We start from the raw sequence: 16,287 nt of genomic DNA, 5'->3' as shown, positions 1-16,287 counted from the left end.
CTTCGGATCGGTGATTGATTGGGTGCTGCTTCGATTTGGATTTTTGGATTTTGATGATCAGATCAGAGTCACTTGTGCTGTGTTGTGTCTGTCTGCATATGGGCGCTTTGATGGGGTTACATAAGGCGACATTACCTACGGTATTATCTTCCACCGCGACGGCGACGAAGATATATTTGATTGACTGTGGTGGATGCGGATTCATTCCTAGTTGATCGATGACAGTGACTCCATTTCCCGCGTAGACTATCTAGTACACACAAGACCTCAAGCCCCCACAACGCGCTTCCCAAAGACCCTAAGCCTCTTAACGCCGCCATCAGGAATGATGACCATCTTGACATGGCTCACGACCTTGCCGTCGACATTCTGCATCATGGTGGACGAGAACGCGTGCTCGGTATCCTTGGCGCACTTGCTCTTGGGCACCACCAGCTCCCAGCGCGCATCGTCGGCTGCCACGTCGTGCGTCTCCGCGTTCAGCCCGTATACCTCCACCGCCTGTGGGAAGTTGCCCCGGAAGTGTAGCGTGTCCACGATTATCTCCTCGAGGTAGCCTTTGGCGCCCTGGGATGGGTGTCAGCGTTGGGGGCTTAATAGTTGGGGGAGCGGGGGGGAGGAGGAGGGGGGAATACTAGTTTAACAACCACCCAGTCGACGTGCTCCGGCTGGCGACTCCTCTTCGTCTCCCATCCATCGCCCATATTCTCTCCACGCCCGGGGAGTAGGAGGTTATCCTTGACGCTGTAGTGCTGATCGCTGCAGCTCACCGCGAACCCTCCATTCGCCACATGCGCCAAATCCACGATGGCCTCGCTATCATCCGGCCACACTGGGACGACGGTACCCAGCAAGCGAAACCTCGCAATTCCCCCGTCAGGGTACATATTCAGCCTGACATGACTAACCGGCTTTTCCGCCGGTCTCTCGAGGCGCCAGACATGCCTTTGATTCGGCCCCGTCTCCTGGGTATCCAGAATGGTTTCCCACCTCCCCTCGGTAGTCTCATCCGGCATTCCACCGGGGAGGAACACGCCCTGCACACTGACCGCGGGCGCGTGGTTCCCGGAAAAGAACGCCGTGTCGATCTCGACGCCGTGCACGACGCCGGAGGGAACGCCCAGCTTTATCACGACCCAGTCTGCAGTCGACGGGTTGTGACGCCGCGTCTCCCACCCGTCGTACCAGGCCCCTGACGCAATGAAGTGTCCGGCCCGCTGGATGGGTGCGGTGGGAGTGATGAGGTTGGAGGCTGATGCGAAGAATTCGTCTGAGAAGGACACGATTGAGCCGCCGAGGGAGGCGCTGATTAGGTCTGCAAGGTGGTTAGAATAAGGGGGAAGGGGGGGGGGGGGAGGGGGAGGGGGCCCGCCGATGCATATCCCGCTGAATGTCGACTGGACTTTGTCGATGTCGATTCTTTGGGCTGTCATATTCGATATAGAGATGTAGAGTTCGTAGATGGATGGATTGAGTTTATAGATTGGATTGATTGGATTGAGGAATTGAGTTGGAAGCGGGGGATGCAGGCGGGTGCTGTGCTCTACTTATGACAGCTATGCCACCTCTAGCTACTAGCCGTTTGGCGGGGTAGATAGATACCTGGTAGCTCGATGACGGCCATCCCCGCGATTGCGATATCGCGTACCCCCGCGTACCCCCGGCGCATGTAACCCCCGGCCGGGCGGTTCCTTCAACCTGGCCCCCCCGGCGCCCCTCAGATTTCAGGTGTCGGTTTGACAAACGAGGAGGCTTTATCGCTAAATCGCCGCTTCTCGGAAACGCAATCCCATCCCCGCGTTGCGTGCCCCGATGGAATGTAAACTGATTACATACTGCGCAAGCGACTCTGGCTTGCGAAAATCATAAAAAATAAAATCATTCAACTTCAACTCACTTATGCGAGCTTATGTACTTACCGGTTCTTGTTCCATTGATTCGGCCGGGTCCGGTCATGACAGAGATTCGAGAGTGAGATATGATCACAGAACACGAGTGATATCGAGTAAAGCGCGTATAGTAGTATTCATTCTAAAGCGCACCATGCTTTTATTCACGAAACAGAACAAGTCAAACCACTCAGAAACGAAATCGGACCTGCTACAAAGGCAGAGTCCAAACCCCACTCAACCAGTTGAGAAGGAACACACAACAGACTACAAATAACAGACTACAAAAGCACCCCAAACCAAAGACCATGCAATGTACAAGAACTGTAGAAAAAGAAAGGAAAGACGACCTTTATCCTGTAAAAACAACAGTAGAGAAAAGAAAAGAAAAGAAAACCTCAAGTCATCCAGCCTCCTTTACGTCAACTTCCACTTTCTCCCCCCCTCCCGCCCTTACATCAACCTCCGCTTCTTCTTCGCCCTTCAATCGTAAAGCTCCTCAACTTCCATTTCTCCACTATCGACTTCATCGTAGTCATCATAATCCATCTCATCATCCTCCAGTTCCTCTACACGGTGATTAGGAAGTACAATGACCCGTCCGGCCTCGTCGAGAGTGACGCGAGCCCTCTCACCGTCCTTGATGCTTCCGCGCAGCAGCAGGACAGCAAGCTTGTTGAGGACCTCACGCTCAAGCACCCTCTGCAGCGGTCTAGCACCGTACTGCGGGGAGTAGCCAGCCTCGCCCATAAAGTCCTTTGTGCGGTCGTCGACCTCGAGCTGGATGTTGCGGCCGTTGGAGGTGAGACGCTGCTGGATCTCCTTGAGGCGCAGGTCAACTATCGTACGGATCTCGCGCTTAGCGAGCCGGTTGAAGATGACCACGCTCGAGACTCGGTTCAGGAACTCCGGCAGGAAGTGGCCGCGGATCGCGTTCATGACCATTTCCTTGGTGGTGGGATCGATGCGCCCGTCTGTGGAGCTGGAGCGCTGGGTTATGTACTGCGAGCCCAGGTTGGAGGTCATGATGATCACAGTGTTCTTGCCGTCGACGACGCGGCCGGTGGAGTCGGTGATGCGGCCTTCGTCCATGAGTTGGAGCATGACGGTCAGGACTTCCTTGGCGGCTTTCTCGACCTCGTCGAACAGCAGGATCGAAAAGGGGCGCCGACGGAGGGCCTCGGTGAGCTGTCCACCGGCGTCGTGTCCGACGTAGCCAGGCGGGGCGCCGATGAGACGGGAGACGGAGTGCTTCTCCATGTACTCGCTCATATCGAAGCGGATCATGGATTTGGGGTCGTCGAACAGGAATTCGGCAAGAGTCTTCGTGAGAAGCGTCTTACCGGTACCCGAGGGACCACAGAACAAGAATGAAGCGATCGGCTGGTTCGGGTTCGCGAGGCCACTGCGAGATAGACGGATGGCATTGGCGACGGCACGAACGGCTTCGCGCTGTCCTACAACAGACTTGGTAAGATACTTCTCCATGTTGAGAAGCTTCTCCTTCTCGGTGGTGCGAAGCCTGGTGACTGGGATCCCGGTCCAGCGCGCGACAATCTCGTTAATCTGGTCGGGGCCGACAAGGTCCGTGAGCATGGCAGTCTCGCCGGTCGCCAATGCTCGTCTGTTGGCTTCAGCATCACCAGCCGCCTTCTCGGCTTCCAACTTTTTGATGTGTCTCCTGAGGTCCGGCATGGCGTAGTACTTCAGATCGGAAGCGGTCATGAGATCGCCAGTGCGCTCAGCTTGCTCGGCCTTCGCAGTGAGCTGGTCCAATTTCTTCTTCGCCTCCTGGATATCATTGGACCGGCGCTTCTCAGCCTCGTAGCGCTCGCGAAGGGGCTGCAGCTCTTCCATGATGTTTGCAGCTTCCCTCTTGGCTTCGGCGAGACGAGTCTTGGAAGCATCGTCCTTCTCGCGCTCGAGGGCGTGGATTTCGATCAACAGCTGCCGGTGCTTGCGTTCCAGGGTATCGACAGCTTCGGGGGCCGATTCGCGAGTGACACGGACAGCCGAGGCCGCTTCGTCGACGAGATCGATAGCCGAATCGGGAAGTTTGCGGGCGGTAAGATAGCGAGATGCGAGGGTCGCGGCTGCAACAATGGCACTATCCGAAATGGTGACTCCGTGATGGACCTCGTAACGCTCCTTCAGACCACGAAGGATGGAGATGGTCTCGGGGACGGTCGGTTCCTTGACCAAGACTTGCTGAAATCGACGCTCGAAAGCGGCATCCTTCTCGATGTACTTCCGGTACTCGGCCAACGTAGTGGCTCCGATACAGTGGAGCTGTCCTCTCGCAAGTGCCGGCTTGAGCATATTGGCCGAGTCCATTCCTCCTTCGCCGGTACTGCCAGCCCCCATGAGTAGGTGCATCTCATCCACAAAGAGAAGAATCATTTCCTTGCTGTCTTCAATCTCCTTCAGAACAGCCTTCATTCGTTCCTCAAACTCTCCACGGTACTTACTGCCGGCCACCAGAGCGCCAACGTCCAAGCTGAGCAGCTTGCACTGCGCAAGATGAGCCGGGACATCGGCGTTGACGATTCGCTGAGCAAGGCACTCAACGACGGCGGTCTTGCCGACACCGGGCTCACCAATCAGGACGGGGTTGTTCTTGGTTCTCCGAGACAGAATCCGAATGACTCTTAAGACTTCCTGATCTCTGCCGATGACGGGGTCGAGAGCGCCGGAGCGAGCCTTTTCCGTCAGGTCGATACAGTACTTGCCCAAAGCCTCGCTCTCGACGGCCTCTTCGTTTGCACTCTCGATCCGCTTCGTTCCCCGCAAACTCTGAACGGCGCTATCGAGAACCGAAACCTTCGGGATTCCGGCCTCGGCGAGGAGCTTCTGGATGCCCGAGTCCTGAGCGAGAGCGCTGATGAGATGGTCCTGCGCCACGAACGAGTCGCGCTGTGTCTTCTGTAGCTTCTGGGCTTCGCGCAGGACTTTACTCAGACTCGGAGCGAACGAGACGTTGTCGGGTGGGGGGTCTTGCGAGGGTAGTCGGACGAGGGCTTTCTTGAAGGCGCGGTCGAGGGTCTGGACGTCGCCGTTCGCCTTCTCGACGACTTGTCGGAATAGTGGTGGGCCTGATGCAGCTGGTGCTCCCGCTGTCGCTTCCTCCGTTTGCGGTCCGGTGAGGAGGGAGTGTGCTAGATGGATGGGGAGTAGTTGAGGATGGGCGTAATTGGTGGCGACATCCAGAGCATCAGAAATCGCCTTCTGAGCCTTGTCGGTGAGTTGCATGCTGCCGGACATGATGGTTGATGTGAATTATTCGTGTGCGATTAGGTATGTATGGGTAAAAGGTAGGTTGGTATGTCGTGATGAGTGTCGTTTATCGTATCGTTCGTATCTTCGTTTCGTGAGTTGTATGTTAGATGGAAGAAGGAGGGGAAGAGAGAGATGGGAAGACGAACTTAAATATACTGTTTCTGTGTGGGTTTCGTGGAGACTTTCGAACTGGCTGGCTGTGGGTCTTGCCGAGTGTGTTCACTGTTTTCTCGCAGCCCCGCGGTCATTCTTGAAAGCTCTCGAAGCACCTGGTACATTCTAGCGCTAATCCATATACGGTTAGTGTACCCGTGAGGATTGCGGTTACGTCACACTGCGACGATCCTATTCGTGTGCACGCAACGCGACCCAACCAAAACAACCACTCCGCCTCGTTCGACATGGGAGCGATGTTGGACGGCGGCTATCACTGTCTGTCGTCAGATCGACGGACTGACACGAGATGTCACTCGCGAACTTTCCAGCATGCCGGAGCCCACTCCCCCCTGCCCGCAGGCCGTAGCGTCTGCCTTCCCCAGAGGCTTCTGGCCGGTTCTACCCTACTCGGGATCATCCTCGTGTGTTCGAGAAGTCGCTCCGGTGTTCCGGGGCACTCGGAACGATACTCTAAGCCGGTACCTATCTCCTGCTTCACGGCTTCCACGCTGAAGCCGATCCCAGAATCCCGATTCCCCTACGCCACCCGGTGCTGCCGACCTTGCCATTATATCCACCGGCCGGAAGTTGGTTCGTCGGTGGCTTGCGTAAGTAGCGACTTCTCCTAAAGTTTACCTGCCATGGTTACGTATATTTGTAGATTGTTTTACGTTCGTTTTGACTTTTGGCTTTCCAAGAAATGGGCTGGTCAGCAGGCCGTTCGGCATGGGTGATGTCAACCCCAATCACTCTCCGACCTAGGTATCGGGGCCTCACGAATCGGAAGCAGAAGCGTGGTTCGCTCAGAGTCACGGGTTTCGGATCGGTAGTCAGCCCTGTGTGCAACAGCCCGACTACGGTATTCGGTGTCACGAATCACAACATGCGCCTTGCGGCGTCTCGAGTCCCGAGTCCCGAGTCCAAAACATTATATATGCCTTCAGATAAATCTATAGTTACTCAAACACCGCCATACAGTATGCATCCGCAACCGTTAATCATACATTCTATACCGTAAACCCATCGCCGCTAACCAAACAAACAAAACAAAACAAAAAAACAGACTCGCCCCCCTCCTAAGCACTCGCCATAGCCGCCTTCTGAAACTTCTCAAAGGTCCTCTCACCCTCTGTGGGCGCATTGATAGCAAAGACCATACCCTTTTGGCAATGGGTCGGGGCGCCGCAGTAGAACCACAACGGGGCATCAGTCTTGGGGACGACAAACTCCCTGAGGATGGCGCGATCGACGTCCATGGTGTTGTTCTGCAGGCCGGTCTTGAAGCCGCCGTCGATGCCCGTGCACGGGTTCTCAAAGCTGCTCTGGGTCACGGTGTGCGCGTTGGCGCGGAAGTTGAACTCGACTACATCGCCCGCGGCGGCTTCGACCGTCTCGGGGGAGTAGCGGAGCACGGGCGCGGCAGAGGGACTCGGCTTGCCGCCTACGACGACTGCGTGCGTTTTCTTGGGTTGCGCGGGGACGGGCGCTGATGGTGTGCTGGGAATGGTCGGGGCCGCCTTGGCCGCAGAGAGGAACGCTTCGAAGGTGTTGCCGGTCTTGGGCGCGTTGATCGTGAAGACCATTCCCTGCTGGCAGTGCGGCTGCGGCTGCTTCTGCCCACAGTAGACCCAGTGAGGCTTGGTGTCGACGACCGAGTACGTGAAGTTTACGGTGCCGGGGATGTTCTCCTGTGCGAGGTTAGCATCCTTTGCTCTCCATTCGATCATATCATGTGGACGATGAACATACCAAGTTGGGCAGAAACCCGGACGCAAACCCGCCATCCAGCTTCTCACATGGATTGTCGAAACTCGACTCGGTGACGGTGTGATTCCTGAAGAGGAAGTCGAAGACAATGGTGTCACCGATGTGTGCATCTACCGTGGGCGGATCGTACTTCAGGATTGCAGTGGCACCGTCGCGGCCGCCGACCTTTACGGTATGCGTCTTGGGCGCCTTCTTACCCCACTTCTCGCCGCTGGGGGTTGGCCCCGAGGAACAGGCGGTGATGGTCTTGTAAGCTGTGACGGTCGTGGTGGTGGTCTCGGTTTTGGTCTTCGGGATGGCTGCCGGGGTGGAAGTGGTCTTGGTTGTGTGGCTGGACCAGTCGTTGTGCCAGTTCATGTTTGGCAGGGCGGAGACGGCGGCAGAGAAGAGGGCGATGGTTACGAAGGAGAGCTTCATGTTGGACGTCGAGTCGAACTAGGCTGGAGAGAAAGCTGAAGATGGACTGGAAATGGAGATGGAACTCTGGAAGGTGTTGGCGGTGTTGACGGTGAAGTTGGTGAAAATGCAGAAGACGGTAAAGCTGCTGAAGATGCTAAAGATGCTGAAGATGCTGAAGACGAAGATGCTGATATCGGGGAAAAGAGCACCATATTGTGGATACCAAGCGTGTATTTAACTCCTCCAGTGAATCCCACCGGATACCCGATGACTTTCCGTCGCATCCTCCATCTCCACTGCAAATTCCAAATCTACCACCAGTCTACTCCGCCGTCAATCTAAAGATACCTCACCATCTCATCTTAGCCACATCTAGGTACGCCCGTCGCCCGTCGCCCGGCTCTGTGCTTACTTACTTTATAAATTAGGCGCACAGCTTGGTAACCGACTGGACCCCCGGCGTATGCGCTTACTACCTATGTCCCCTGCAGAGTGGATAACTAGAGTGCACTACAGCCTACAGCCTACAGTACCGCACGCTCCACCTACTCGGCAATCGCCCATTTTCAGAAGGAGTATTTGCAATAGAGTTGAAACGTGAAACAACTCGACTACCTAGAGTAGTACCTATCGGCCGGTGGCGTTGGACGTGCGTTGGGCGTGCGCCACCCCACCCACCGGGCGGGGCCGCAGGGCTGGAGTGTTTGAAACGTGCCGGTGCACTGAATGGGGGCGCGGAGGAGGAGGAGGTGGGATTAAGCATGAATCCATGCCAGTAATCTACGGCAAGAGGCGTCGGGAGGGGCGTGTTATCCTACCCCGCCCGCCTGCCTGCCTGATGGCAGTCTGCATGTCGTTACCTAAGGACTTACCTATATATGTAGGACAGATCGATCTGTAGCCTGTAGATATGCATACGACAAGAACGTTGAAGCTATCCAGTTGGGTTGCAGCCTTAAGGCATAAGGAGTGTTCCGAGTTGGTTACCTACTACCTATGGTACTCCGCAACCGCTGGACAAGAGGGAGAGGAACGTTTGCTTCGCCGATGAATCATAGCTGTATACTCGAGCTCCAGTCCCGATATTCGCTATCTACGCATACATGCCTCTGCACAGCTTCCATCACAGCTATCACAGCTATCGCCTCTCGCATCAATCTCGTTTCGACCATTCTCAGTCATCAACTCATCGTCATCGGCTGCAAGCTTACAAGTCGGCGTTCTGTGCCTGTACATATGAGCGTGCAGATATTTCAATATTTACCAAGTGTCTGTCGTCATGACGGATAACTAATCGGCCAACCTAAACGGCAATTCAGGCCGCCAGTCCCAGGCTCCCAGCCCGGGCTAGACGTGCAAGTAGGACTGCATGTGTCATACCCCACCCCCCCCACACACATATAGAACGAGAGGTCTGGATTGGACAACGTGTGGTCTCGAACATCCGTTTTGTAACACCACAGTCGAAAGGTGTGGCTGGTATGTATAGTACGGTACTCGAGGATTACGGGCTCATCGTCGGATCATTCCCGATTGAGCGAGTCACCGAGCGGCAACTTCACTGCTCAATGTTCAATGATGGAAATCTTAGTATTGGCTGCCATATCTTGAGCATGAGGGGGGGGGGGGGGGGTCAGAGATGGAGATGCATTTAGTTACCACGTCACTGAGCTTTTCCCCCGTGTGGACGGTGTCGGTATCGGAATACGACCCGGGCGCGGGAGCACTGCTTCGAGTGCTGCCCCGAGTAGAAGCGCTAGTACCTACGGTATGTGCTGGCCGGCATGCAGTCCTCCGGAGCGTTCGCGGTGAGCGGCAATGAGATGTGCCGCCGTACGTTCCACTACCTAGAGTAGTACCCGTCAGTCTCCCGTAGGTGAGGGAGCAAATAAATTAGGCTTCCGCGTCACCACTCATGAAGACCAGAGCATTATTCTCAATCTTGTGTTCCTGCATCGAGTGATGTATCGCCTACCCTACATTACCTAATGTATGTCCCTGACAGCAGAAATCCTATTGGCAGTGGACCAGCCAGTTTTGAATAGCCTCTCGACCCATTTCCTCTTTCGTCGCTTTCTATTCGGCGGCAGCCTTGGAATGAGAAGGCATGAGGGTATCACAGAAGTCCCCCGAAAGAGTGGAAAGTGAAGAGGTCGTCGTCTTCATCACATCCATCGTCAGTGGTGGTGGAAGTGAAGATAAAGGTGCAAAGGTTTAAGCTGTCATTGACGCTGGAAGCAACCAACACCATAGGTTTCAGATTGAGACGAATGAGATGGCCACGACTTTTTTTCCATAGTACAATTACTTCATTACCACTCACTCATCTTACTGCATACAATTATCAATAAAGCCTAGTCATTGCTCTTGCGCGCCTATTGAACTGACTGGATGTGTCTGGTGGTCCCATTCATCCCACCTAGTGCGCTACAATAGGTCGTGACTCGTTGCCATGATGCCCATTTTAGCGCCTATCTACACAGAATCGCGGCAATCAATAGAACGCGCTGAGTCGCTGCGGCGCAACATCGTGGCAACTGACGGTTGAAGAAAAGAAGAAAAGAAAAAACAGCTTTTTTGTACACCCCACCGAACAGAGAAGTGTACCGTGTGGTTGGTGTGGCTACAGAACAGTTTTGTATCACTCGAATTTTCGCTTTGGAGCCGAGGGTGTACGCAATCCGGCACAATGCCGGTAGTAGCCGGCGAGGCATACGCGGCATGAAAGCCCGTTTAAGAAATCGCTCTCTCTTGCGTCCAGCATTAATTTCGATACGGCAGATATCGGGCAGTCACCAGTGTGTACCAAAGGTCTCGTAAATACTCTGGTGAAACTTTGAGAGTCAGTACTCCACCCAATCTCACGTCGCCGAGATTTTGTGGTAGCGAGGGTTGAAACAGTACAAAAATTATTTACACTTTGTCCATCCAACATCCCTTATTTCGAAGAACTCGTGGAACAGCAACGGCGATTAACCTTCTCACTGGGCTTGGGTAGGCTCGGCTATGGTGCTGAGAGTGAATATGGCACCTCTGATCTCTGGTGGTACCCTCCTGTCGTCTGGTCCGACAGTGCTCGTCGTCCGGCGGCATCGATATGGTCACGGTGGTCCTGAGGCTACGGAGAGCGGAACCTAACGTGCACCGGTAAACACACGGGTTGGAAATTGATTGTGAGCTCAATGAGTTCGGTCTCTCCGAGTCAATACCTATTGTGTGCACTCCCAACCTTGGACGCGTAAGACAGAAACTGTGCAGTGAAACGTCTCGGATCGTGGTGTTATACAGAGGGGGGTTCTCCTGACAGGACAGTTACACGATCATTTCTATGTTTTTAGTTGTTTTCCGAGGACAGTTCTGATAGCTGATATGTAGCAAAACGAGCGCGGCGTTGTTCAATTGGGTGTGTCGATTCTATGGACTTTTTGATATGTTTACATAGTCAACAACCTTACGTATCGACTCAATAAATTTGATCTCTCGAGTCAACTATTCCTAGTACACGCACTGGGCCGGTATCAAGGGATGATTCCCCGGACGCGTGCCTAGGGGTTCGAAATTGCTGTAGAATGTTGCTGTTTTCAGACAGTTCGTCTCTTAAAATGTCACTGTTTTTAAACGGTTCGTCTACTTCCGTACTACTTGCTTAGGCATGCAACTGAAATGTGTGTTCCGTTCGGTGAGAATTTCGCGCTGAATGGCTCGTGCATCTACTCTTTTTCGCGCATGTAAGGGTGTGCACTCCAGGAATTGTGTCCATCATAAAATCGCCAGATTGATTGCTACTTACGCGGCCACTTGTCTAGCTTCTCGCATACTCGTACTCGTACCCAGGCCGTTCCGTTGCGCGGCTATACTCTGGTACCTAGCTGGCACAGGTACCTATCTAGCCAGGCCCCAAGCTGGCTATCAGCCCGTCGGCACGGTTCAACCCCGAACGGCCAATCAAACCACTTTCCTCAAGCCCAAGCTCTCGTCGGGAGATCCGATCGGACGACATCGCACTCATCACGCTTCCGACCGATCACGACGACCACGACGACCACAACCCACAGAACGGATCAAATGAAGTCAACACCGCTCTCCCATCTCCACGTTGACGACGAGCTGCCACCCCTCGCAGCTCTGTTCCTCATCCACTTCGACACGAAAAAGGGCTACACGATCGAATGGCACCAGACTGCGTCTCCTGACGGCTCGTTCCCCTCCTCCTCCTCGCCCTCCTTCCTCCTCGCCCGTCGTTCTCCTACTAATCCTGCGCAGTGGATCTTGACGGCGTCGAATTCAAGAGTTTGCCCTCCGGTCTCCATAACCTCTCGGAGGACCTGGTGTACTTCGTCCACGGCGCGTATGCGGGTCTGAGCGCGTTCCTGCATGTCGATGCAGGCGAAGAGGAGCGGGGCGCGCTCATGATCAGCGCAGGACTACTAGTCCCGCTGAGCTACGGACGCCTCGGCCGAAGCTGGAGACATGCGGAGGGGTTGAAGCGGCTTGCTAGGTGGGCTCCCTCTTCGTCATGGGAATGAATACGAGGGGCGGCAGGAAAGTCTGATTGTTTGATAGGAAGTTTACGGAGGACACCTCGTCGCATACCGTGTTCGAGGAATATTACGAACGCCACAAGATCAGAGATACCGAGCCGTCGCTGCTGGTTGACGACTTGCCTACACTGAGATCGCCGCAGCGACTACACCCAAGACATACGCGCTCCCGCTCGATATCCGAGACTGGGGCCGTCCTGGTGCCGGGACAAACGCTGAGCCAGTTTCATCCGGCGCTGTCGTTGGGTGAGTTCATGGATACTTTCGGCCCGCTGGTGTTTCCCATCTACAGAGCTGCGCTCGCAAGGAAGAGGATACTACTCGTCACCCATGCGCCCGTTGAAATGGCGTGTAACTTCGTCTACGATATATCGATACTGAGTAACATCCCGCTGTCCGTGGTGGATTTACTGTCAGTCGGCCCAGCGCGGCTGAAGCCGCTGTTCAATGTGGGAGTCCACGACATTCCACTGCTGGAGCACGAGGCGAAGACGCGTGCCGGTCCGTTAAATCCCGACGTCGTCGAGGGCGAGCACGGTGCGTGGGTCGCATGCACCACGGACGAGGTTTTATGTATCAAGCGCAACCTATGGGACGTCGTGATCCGGCTTCCGCCACAGCACGCAAAGTACGCGAAAGAGAAAGTGTGGCCTACAGCCGAACACAGCTCCGGCGTGCCGCTGCTCGCTACACAACGCGATCTCCGTCGCTACCGCGCCCTCACGAAGAGTCTCAAGAACCGGTATCGTCGGAAACAGTCGCTGTTCCTGGACGATGAGGACGACGACGCGGGAAATCCGATCATCCGTGCACCCGGAGACGTCGACGACGATGACGACCATGAACCGAACAATATCGAGGAGCTGTGCGAGAAACTCACCTGGCGGGAAATTGCATACTCGAGCTTTATTTGGTGGGCGTCGGCGGGAGAGCAGCAGCGCTCCGATGCAGAAGCCGAGGACGGGAGGCTGCTCATGGACTCGCAGTTCGCGTACACGCCCACCACAGCACCAGACTATGCTCAGCAGCAAAACCAACAGACGGATGATAGTGATACGGAGCCGTTGCAAGCGACTACGTCCTCCTCCGCCTCACCGGAGCCGGTAGCACGCCGTAGACCACGTAGAGGCAGCCTACTCCGCCGGCGCAGCACCAACTTGCGACAAGAGGGCGTCGGTAGTGAGGAGATGGATGTAATCGCCTACTTCCACCGGATGACTCAACGGATCTTTTCCGGGCTGGCAGACCGTCTTGACGAAGACGATGAGAGGGAAGAGGGGGATGATGATGATGACGGAGAGGAGCTGGTGGACGACAAAACCACCGTTGTAAGCCTCGATGAAGTAGAAAGAATGGGTCTGGATCGGTACTCGGAGGCCGACGTTGAGATGCTGAAGGAGATTGTTGTGCGCTGGTGGGGACGCGAGGTGGAGGTCGAGAAGGGGAGGTTACGATGCTGTGGAGTTGAGTGCGGGTAGGTGCGGGGTGGTACGGGTGGGTATTCTTATGGGAGGCTTGGGGGCATGTAGATTTGCGTTTGCGGTGTGATGTTCGTGCTTGAGGTTTGTTTGTTTACTTGATTTTGCCGCGTTTAATGTATGCGATGTTGGGTTGCGTTGGTAGTGGGCATAAATTAGCACTCACCACAGATATCTCTAGCGGGGGGCATGTGCAGTGGCATTTTGCTCGGGAGAGAAGACGATGGCACGCTCGATCGGCCAATCGAAAGCTTGATTGCAATTGCAGTAGTTTATGGGAGGGTTCATTGGTATCAGATGTGTAGGTTAGTGGTCGCTGCTAGGTCTCGAGCTCAGGATGTGGTGTTTAGGAACCGCGGGCGGTTGAAAATTGAACTTCCACAGAGATCCTATATATGAATGGTCTTCACGAGCGGCATAGCAATTTCACGGATCAATGCGCGGATTCGGCTAAGCGTGGAAGTTCGACCACCAATAGCAATTTTTCTCGAAGTGCAACTTCTCCAACTCTCACTCGTGATTAATTCTCGTGACCGGCATAGGCAGTTTTCTTGGAACGATGGCGGAACCATTATTCCAAGATAGATCTCGTATTTACCTACCTATCAATGTACCTCACTTCACTTGCCTACCCATTCGACGTACCGACGGCATTCTGGCGGAAGAGTGGAAACGATTGCATTTCAGTAGATGAGTGAAAATGATGGCATTTGTGTATGTTTGCCCGAAAAACGAACCACAAGACAGCGAGAAAAAAAACCGCCTGACGCTCCACAGAAAATCAAAATAACGAACGAATAATGAAAATAAGTGACCGTCCGCCCGCCACCGCCGCCCCCTCTGTTGGATCCCCCGAGGGAAGCGAACAAGACCTGACCCAAGTCAACATCCTCCGATCGAATGAGACACAATCGCAATGCGATAGGGATATGAACTCACCATTCCGAACCGCTCCACTACCACACCTTACCCACGGCCCAAGAAGCAGCCTTTTCATGCGCCAAGAAGATCCCACCGAGGGCCACATCACATATTTTCGAGATCATAGTCGCATCGGAGGTGACCGTCATTCCCACAGCGGTCTCGGAAGGGAAGTACTCTACGAGGAGGTGCACATCGTTGAGGTACCTCAGCGTGGGAGTATCAAACATGTGCGTGTGTGCCGCAGACCCATCGAACCCGAACGTTATGATCCCCTGGTCCGGCCGCTCAATGAAGCCCCAGTCCGAGGTCGAGATCGTAAGGTGCCCGTCGCGAGAACTCTCAACGCCGTTGGGGCTCTTGCCGGACACAGTGAAGCTCACTTCGAAGTACGGCCCAGAGCCGTGCTGCGTGATCCCCGTCGTGCTCAGGGAGAATCCGCCGATTAGAGGGTTCGGCCCGCTGGTGTCCACGACGTGGGGGAATTTCGCCAGGTTCTAAAGCAGAAATCTTGTCAACATCACCCATCGAAAATAAGCCTGATAGGGAAGGGCGATCGAACCGTGTATGCGTACCAGTCGCCAGCCGGGACGACGGGCTTGACTCCTGTCACCGTGAACGTCATGCCCTCTGGAATTTTGCCGAGATGAAGCGGGAAGCTCATGGTTCCGACAGGCATGATTGTGTGATTTCTGGGATTCTAGGATTTCGCGATACTGCGATTTCGGGATTCTGGGCGTATAGATCGTAAAGTGTCGGGTCGAATGCTCGGTGCTGCTGCTATGCTCAGGGAAGAATGGATGGAATGCTTTGGTCTGCCTCACCACAACGAGAGGGCGGATGCTCCTCTTCTTATGCACATTTCACGAACGTTCGGTTTACGTACTACCAATGCCGCTCAACTACCTCCCCCACATCGTTCCACCTCTGCGCCGAACCAGTTCTCGTGATGCTCTCGCGTAACGCTCGTGGGGATATCGCCACCGCTCCGCTTTCAGCCTTACATGGTGCATGCGGAGACGACAGAAGAGGAAGGCGGGAGCATACGGATTCCAAAGTCTGGAGTAGACGGTGTCCTCGAGGACGGCATCGTCGACGTTCACCAGCTGGAGGTGCACGATACACTGTGGCTTTCAGCTGGAGAACTTGACGATACTGGTAGCAGTATGTACGAGTACATCGATACAGAAAGGCAACCCTGTCTTTCAGCTGGATAACTCATGGATATGTACTTGCTAGTATGTAGTAGACTAGTAATGCATAGGTACAGAGGGCAACCCGTCTTTCAGCTGGATAGTTGACTGAAAGATAGTTTCTATGTACGTAGTAGCAGTGCATAGATACAGAACAGGACTCGTCTTTCAGCTGGATAACTCAAAGATACTAGTTACCAGCGGTAACTAATGTATAGATACAGACGGTGTCAGGCGTCATGTACTCGAACGTGCCCACTGTCAGGTACTCGAATACCGGAAAACGCCAAGATACATGGTGTTTCCTACACAACTCAGCACTAGCGCCAATTAGTAGAGTCTTACTGCCCTACAGCTTCCTGATGTTTCCTCAAGTAAACAGTTGGACTCATCCCGATCTACGTAGGTAGATATATCTAGATTATCGCAACTATGGACACAAATTCCTTGGACAACACCTGAGAAAGCCCGTCCCCGAAGCCGGAAGGCCCGAAAAAAAAGGAAAATCGCCACATAGTGCCTTGGTAGACATTGGACCTTGGTAGATATTGGAGTAGGTACTTTTATGCACTCGGCGCATTCGAGCAAAAGGTACATACTTCCCGCAGCATCCAGGTCATAGAATCGCCTCCCGATTGAGCATGTAGAACAGCTGAAGGCGGATTTC

The 16,287-nt window shown here is 54.3% G+C and overlaps 5 protein-coding genes across 5 annotated transcripts; 1 reads left to right on the top strand and 4 right to left on the bottom strand.

Annotated features, from left to right (window-relative positions):
* Positions 1–167: 167 nt before the first annotated feature.
* On the bottom strand, positions 168–1,613 carry BZA05DRAFT_403034 (galactose-binding domain-like protein). The gene is made up of 3 exons (XM_051484162.1): positions 1,373–1,613; positions 636–1,315; positions 168–567 (listed from the first exon to the last, which is right to left on the bottom strand). The coding sequence occupies exons 1-3, from the start codon at positions 1,431–1,433 to the stop codon at positions 268–270; spliced, it is 1,041 nt and encodes a 346-aa protein (XP_051337961.1). The 5' UTR covers positions 1,434–1,613; the 3' UTR covers positions 168–267.
* Positions 1,614–2,329: 716 nt separating this feature from the next.
* BZA05DRAFT_403032 (P-loop containing nucleoside triphosphate hydrolase protein) lies at positions 2,330–5,435 on the bottom strand. The gene is made up of 2 exons (XM_051484161.1): positions 5,312–5,435; positions 2,330–5,247 (listed from the first exon to the last, which is right to left on the bottom strand). Exon 2 carries the CDS (start codon positions 5,148–5,150, stop codon positions 2,373–2,375), a length of 2,778 nt encoding a protein of 925 aa, XP_051337960.1. The 5' UTR covers positions 5,151–5,247; positions 5,312–5,435; the 3' UTR covers positions 2,330–2,372.
* A 738-nt stretch (positions 5,436–6,173) lies between these two features.
* BZA05DRAFT_89429 (uncharacterized protein) lies at positions 6,174–7,720 on the bottom strand. Its single transcript, XM_051488763.1, has 2 exons — positions 7,071–7,720; positions 6,174–7,009 (listed from the first exon to the last, which is right to left on the bottom strand). The coding sequence occupies exons 1-2, from the start codon at positions 7,503–7,505 to the stop codon at positions 6,398–6,400; spliced, it is 1,047 nt and encodes a 348-aa protein (XP_051337959.1). The 5' UTR covers positions 7,506–7,720; the 3' UTR covers positions 6,174–6,397.
* A 3,523-nt stretch (positions 7,721–11,243) lies between these two features.
* BZA05DRAFT_403010 (uncharacterized protein) lies at positions 11,244–13,949 on the top strand. Its single transcript, XM_051484160.1, has 3 exons — positions 11,244–11,682; positions 11,751–11,985; positions 12,051–13,949. The coding sequence occupies exons 1-3, from the start codon at positions 11,553–11,555 to the stop codon at positions 13,504–13,506; spliced, it is 1,821 nt and encodes a 606-aa protein (XP_051337958.1). The 5' UTR covers positions 11,244–11,552; the 3' UTR covers positions 13,507–13,949.
* A 216-nt stretch (positions 13,950–14,165) lies between these two features.
* Positions 14,166–15,254, bottom strand: BZA05DRAFT_475196 (uncharacterized protein). Its single transcript, XM_051488171.1, has 3 exons — positions 14,990–15,254; positions 14,446–14,924; positions 14,166–14,378 (listed from the first exon to the last, which is right to left on the bottom strand). Exons 1-2 carry the CDS (start codon positions 15,104–15,106, stop codon positions 14,463–14,465), a joined length of 579 nt encoding a protein of 192 aa, XP_051337957.1. The 5' UTR covers positions 15,107–15,254; the 3' UTR covers positions 14,166–14,378; positions 14,446–14,462.
* Positions 15,255–16,287: the final 1,033 nt, after the last annotated feature.

Source organism: Tricharina praecox, assembly GCF_024521635.1.
Source record: "Tricharina praecox strain CBS 144465 chromosome Unknown BZA05scaffold_18, whole genome shotgun sequence".
NCBI classification, from domain to species: Eukaryota; Fungi; Ascomycota; class Pezizomycetes; order Pezizales; family Pyronemataceae; genus Tricharina; species Tricharina praecox.
Note: the sequence above shows the minus strand (reverse complement) of the source record. Positions and strands in the feature narration are given on the sequence as shown.

Excerpts from the sequence above, each read along its gene's own strand:
- BZA05DRAFT_403034 (XM_051484162.1), bottom strand. The coding sequence starts at position 1,433 with ATGACAGCCCAAAGAATCGACATCGACAAAGTCCAGTCGACATTCAGC. Across the intron at positions 1,316-1,372 it reads ATTCAGCGGGATATGCATCG|ACCTAATCAGCGCCTCCCTC; the intron begins GCGGGCCCCCTC and ends ACCACCTTGCAG. Across the intron at positions 568-635 it reads ACTGGGTGGTTGTTAAACTA|GGCGCCAAAGGCTACCTCGA; the intron begins GTATTCCCCCCT and ends CACCCATCCCAG.
- BZA05DRAFT_403032 (XM_051484161.1), bottom strand. The coding sequence starts at position 5,150 with ATGTCCGGCAGCATGCAACTCACCGACAAGGCTCAGAAGGCGATTTCT.
- BZA05DRAFT_89429 (XM_051488763.1), bottom strand. The coding sequence starts at position 7,505 with ATGAAGCTCTCCTTCGTAACCATCGCCCTCTTCTCTGCCGCCGTCTCC. Across the intron at positions 7,010-7,070 it reads CCGGGTTTCTGCCCAACTTG|GAGAACATCCCCGGCACCGT; the intron begins GTATGTTCATCG and ends AACCTCGCACAG.
- BZA05DRAFT_403010 (XM_051484160.1), top strand. The coding sequence starts at position 11,553 with ATGAAGTCAACACCGCTCTCCCATCTCCACGTTGACGACGAGCTGCCA. Across the intron at positions 11,683-11,750 it reads CCAGACTGCGTCTCCTGACG|TGGATCTTGACGGCGTCGAA; the intron begins GCTCGTTCCCCT and ends AATCCTGCGCAG. Across the intron at positions 11,986-12,050 it reads GGGTTGAAGCGGCTTGCTAG|GAAGTTTACGGAGGACACCT; the intron begins GTGGGCTCCCTC and ends ATTGTTTGATAG.
- BZA05DRAFT_475196 (XM_051488171.1), bottom strand. The coding sequence starts at position 15,106 with ATGCCTGTCGGAACCATGAGCTTCCCGCTTCATCTCGGCAAAATTCCA. Across the intron at positions 14,925-14,989 it reads GCGACTGGTACGCATACACG|AACCTGGCGAAATTCCCCCA; the intron begins GTTCGATCGCCC and ends TTTCTGCTTTAG.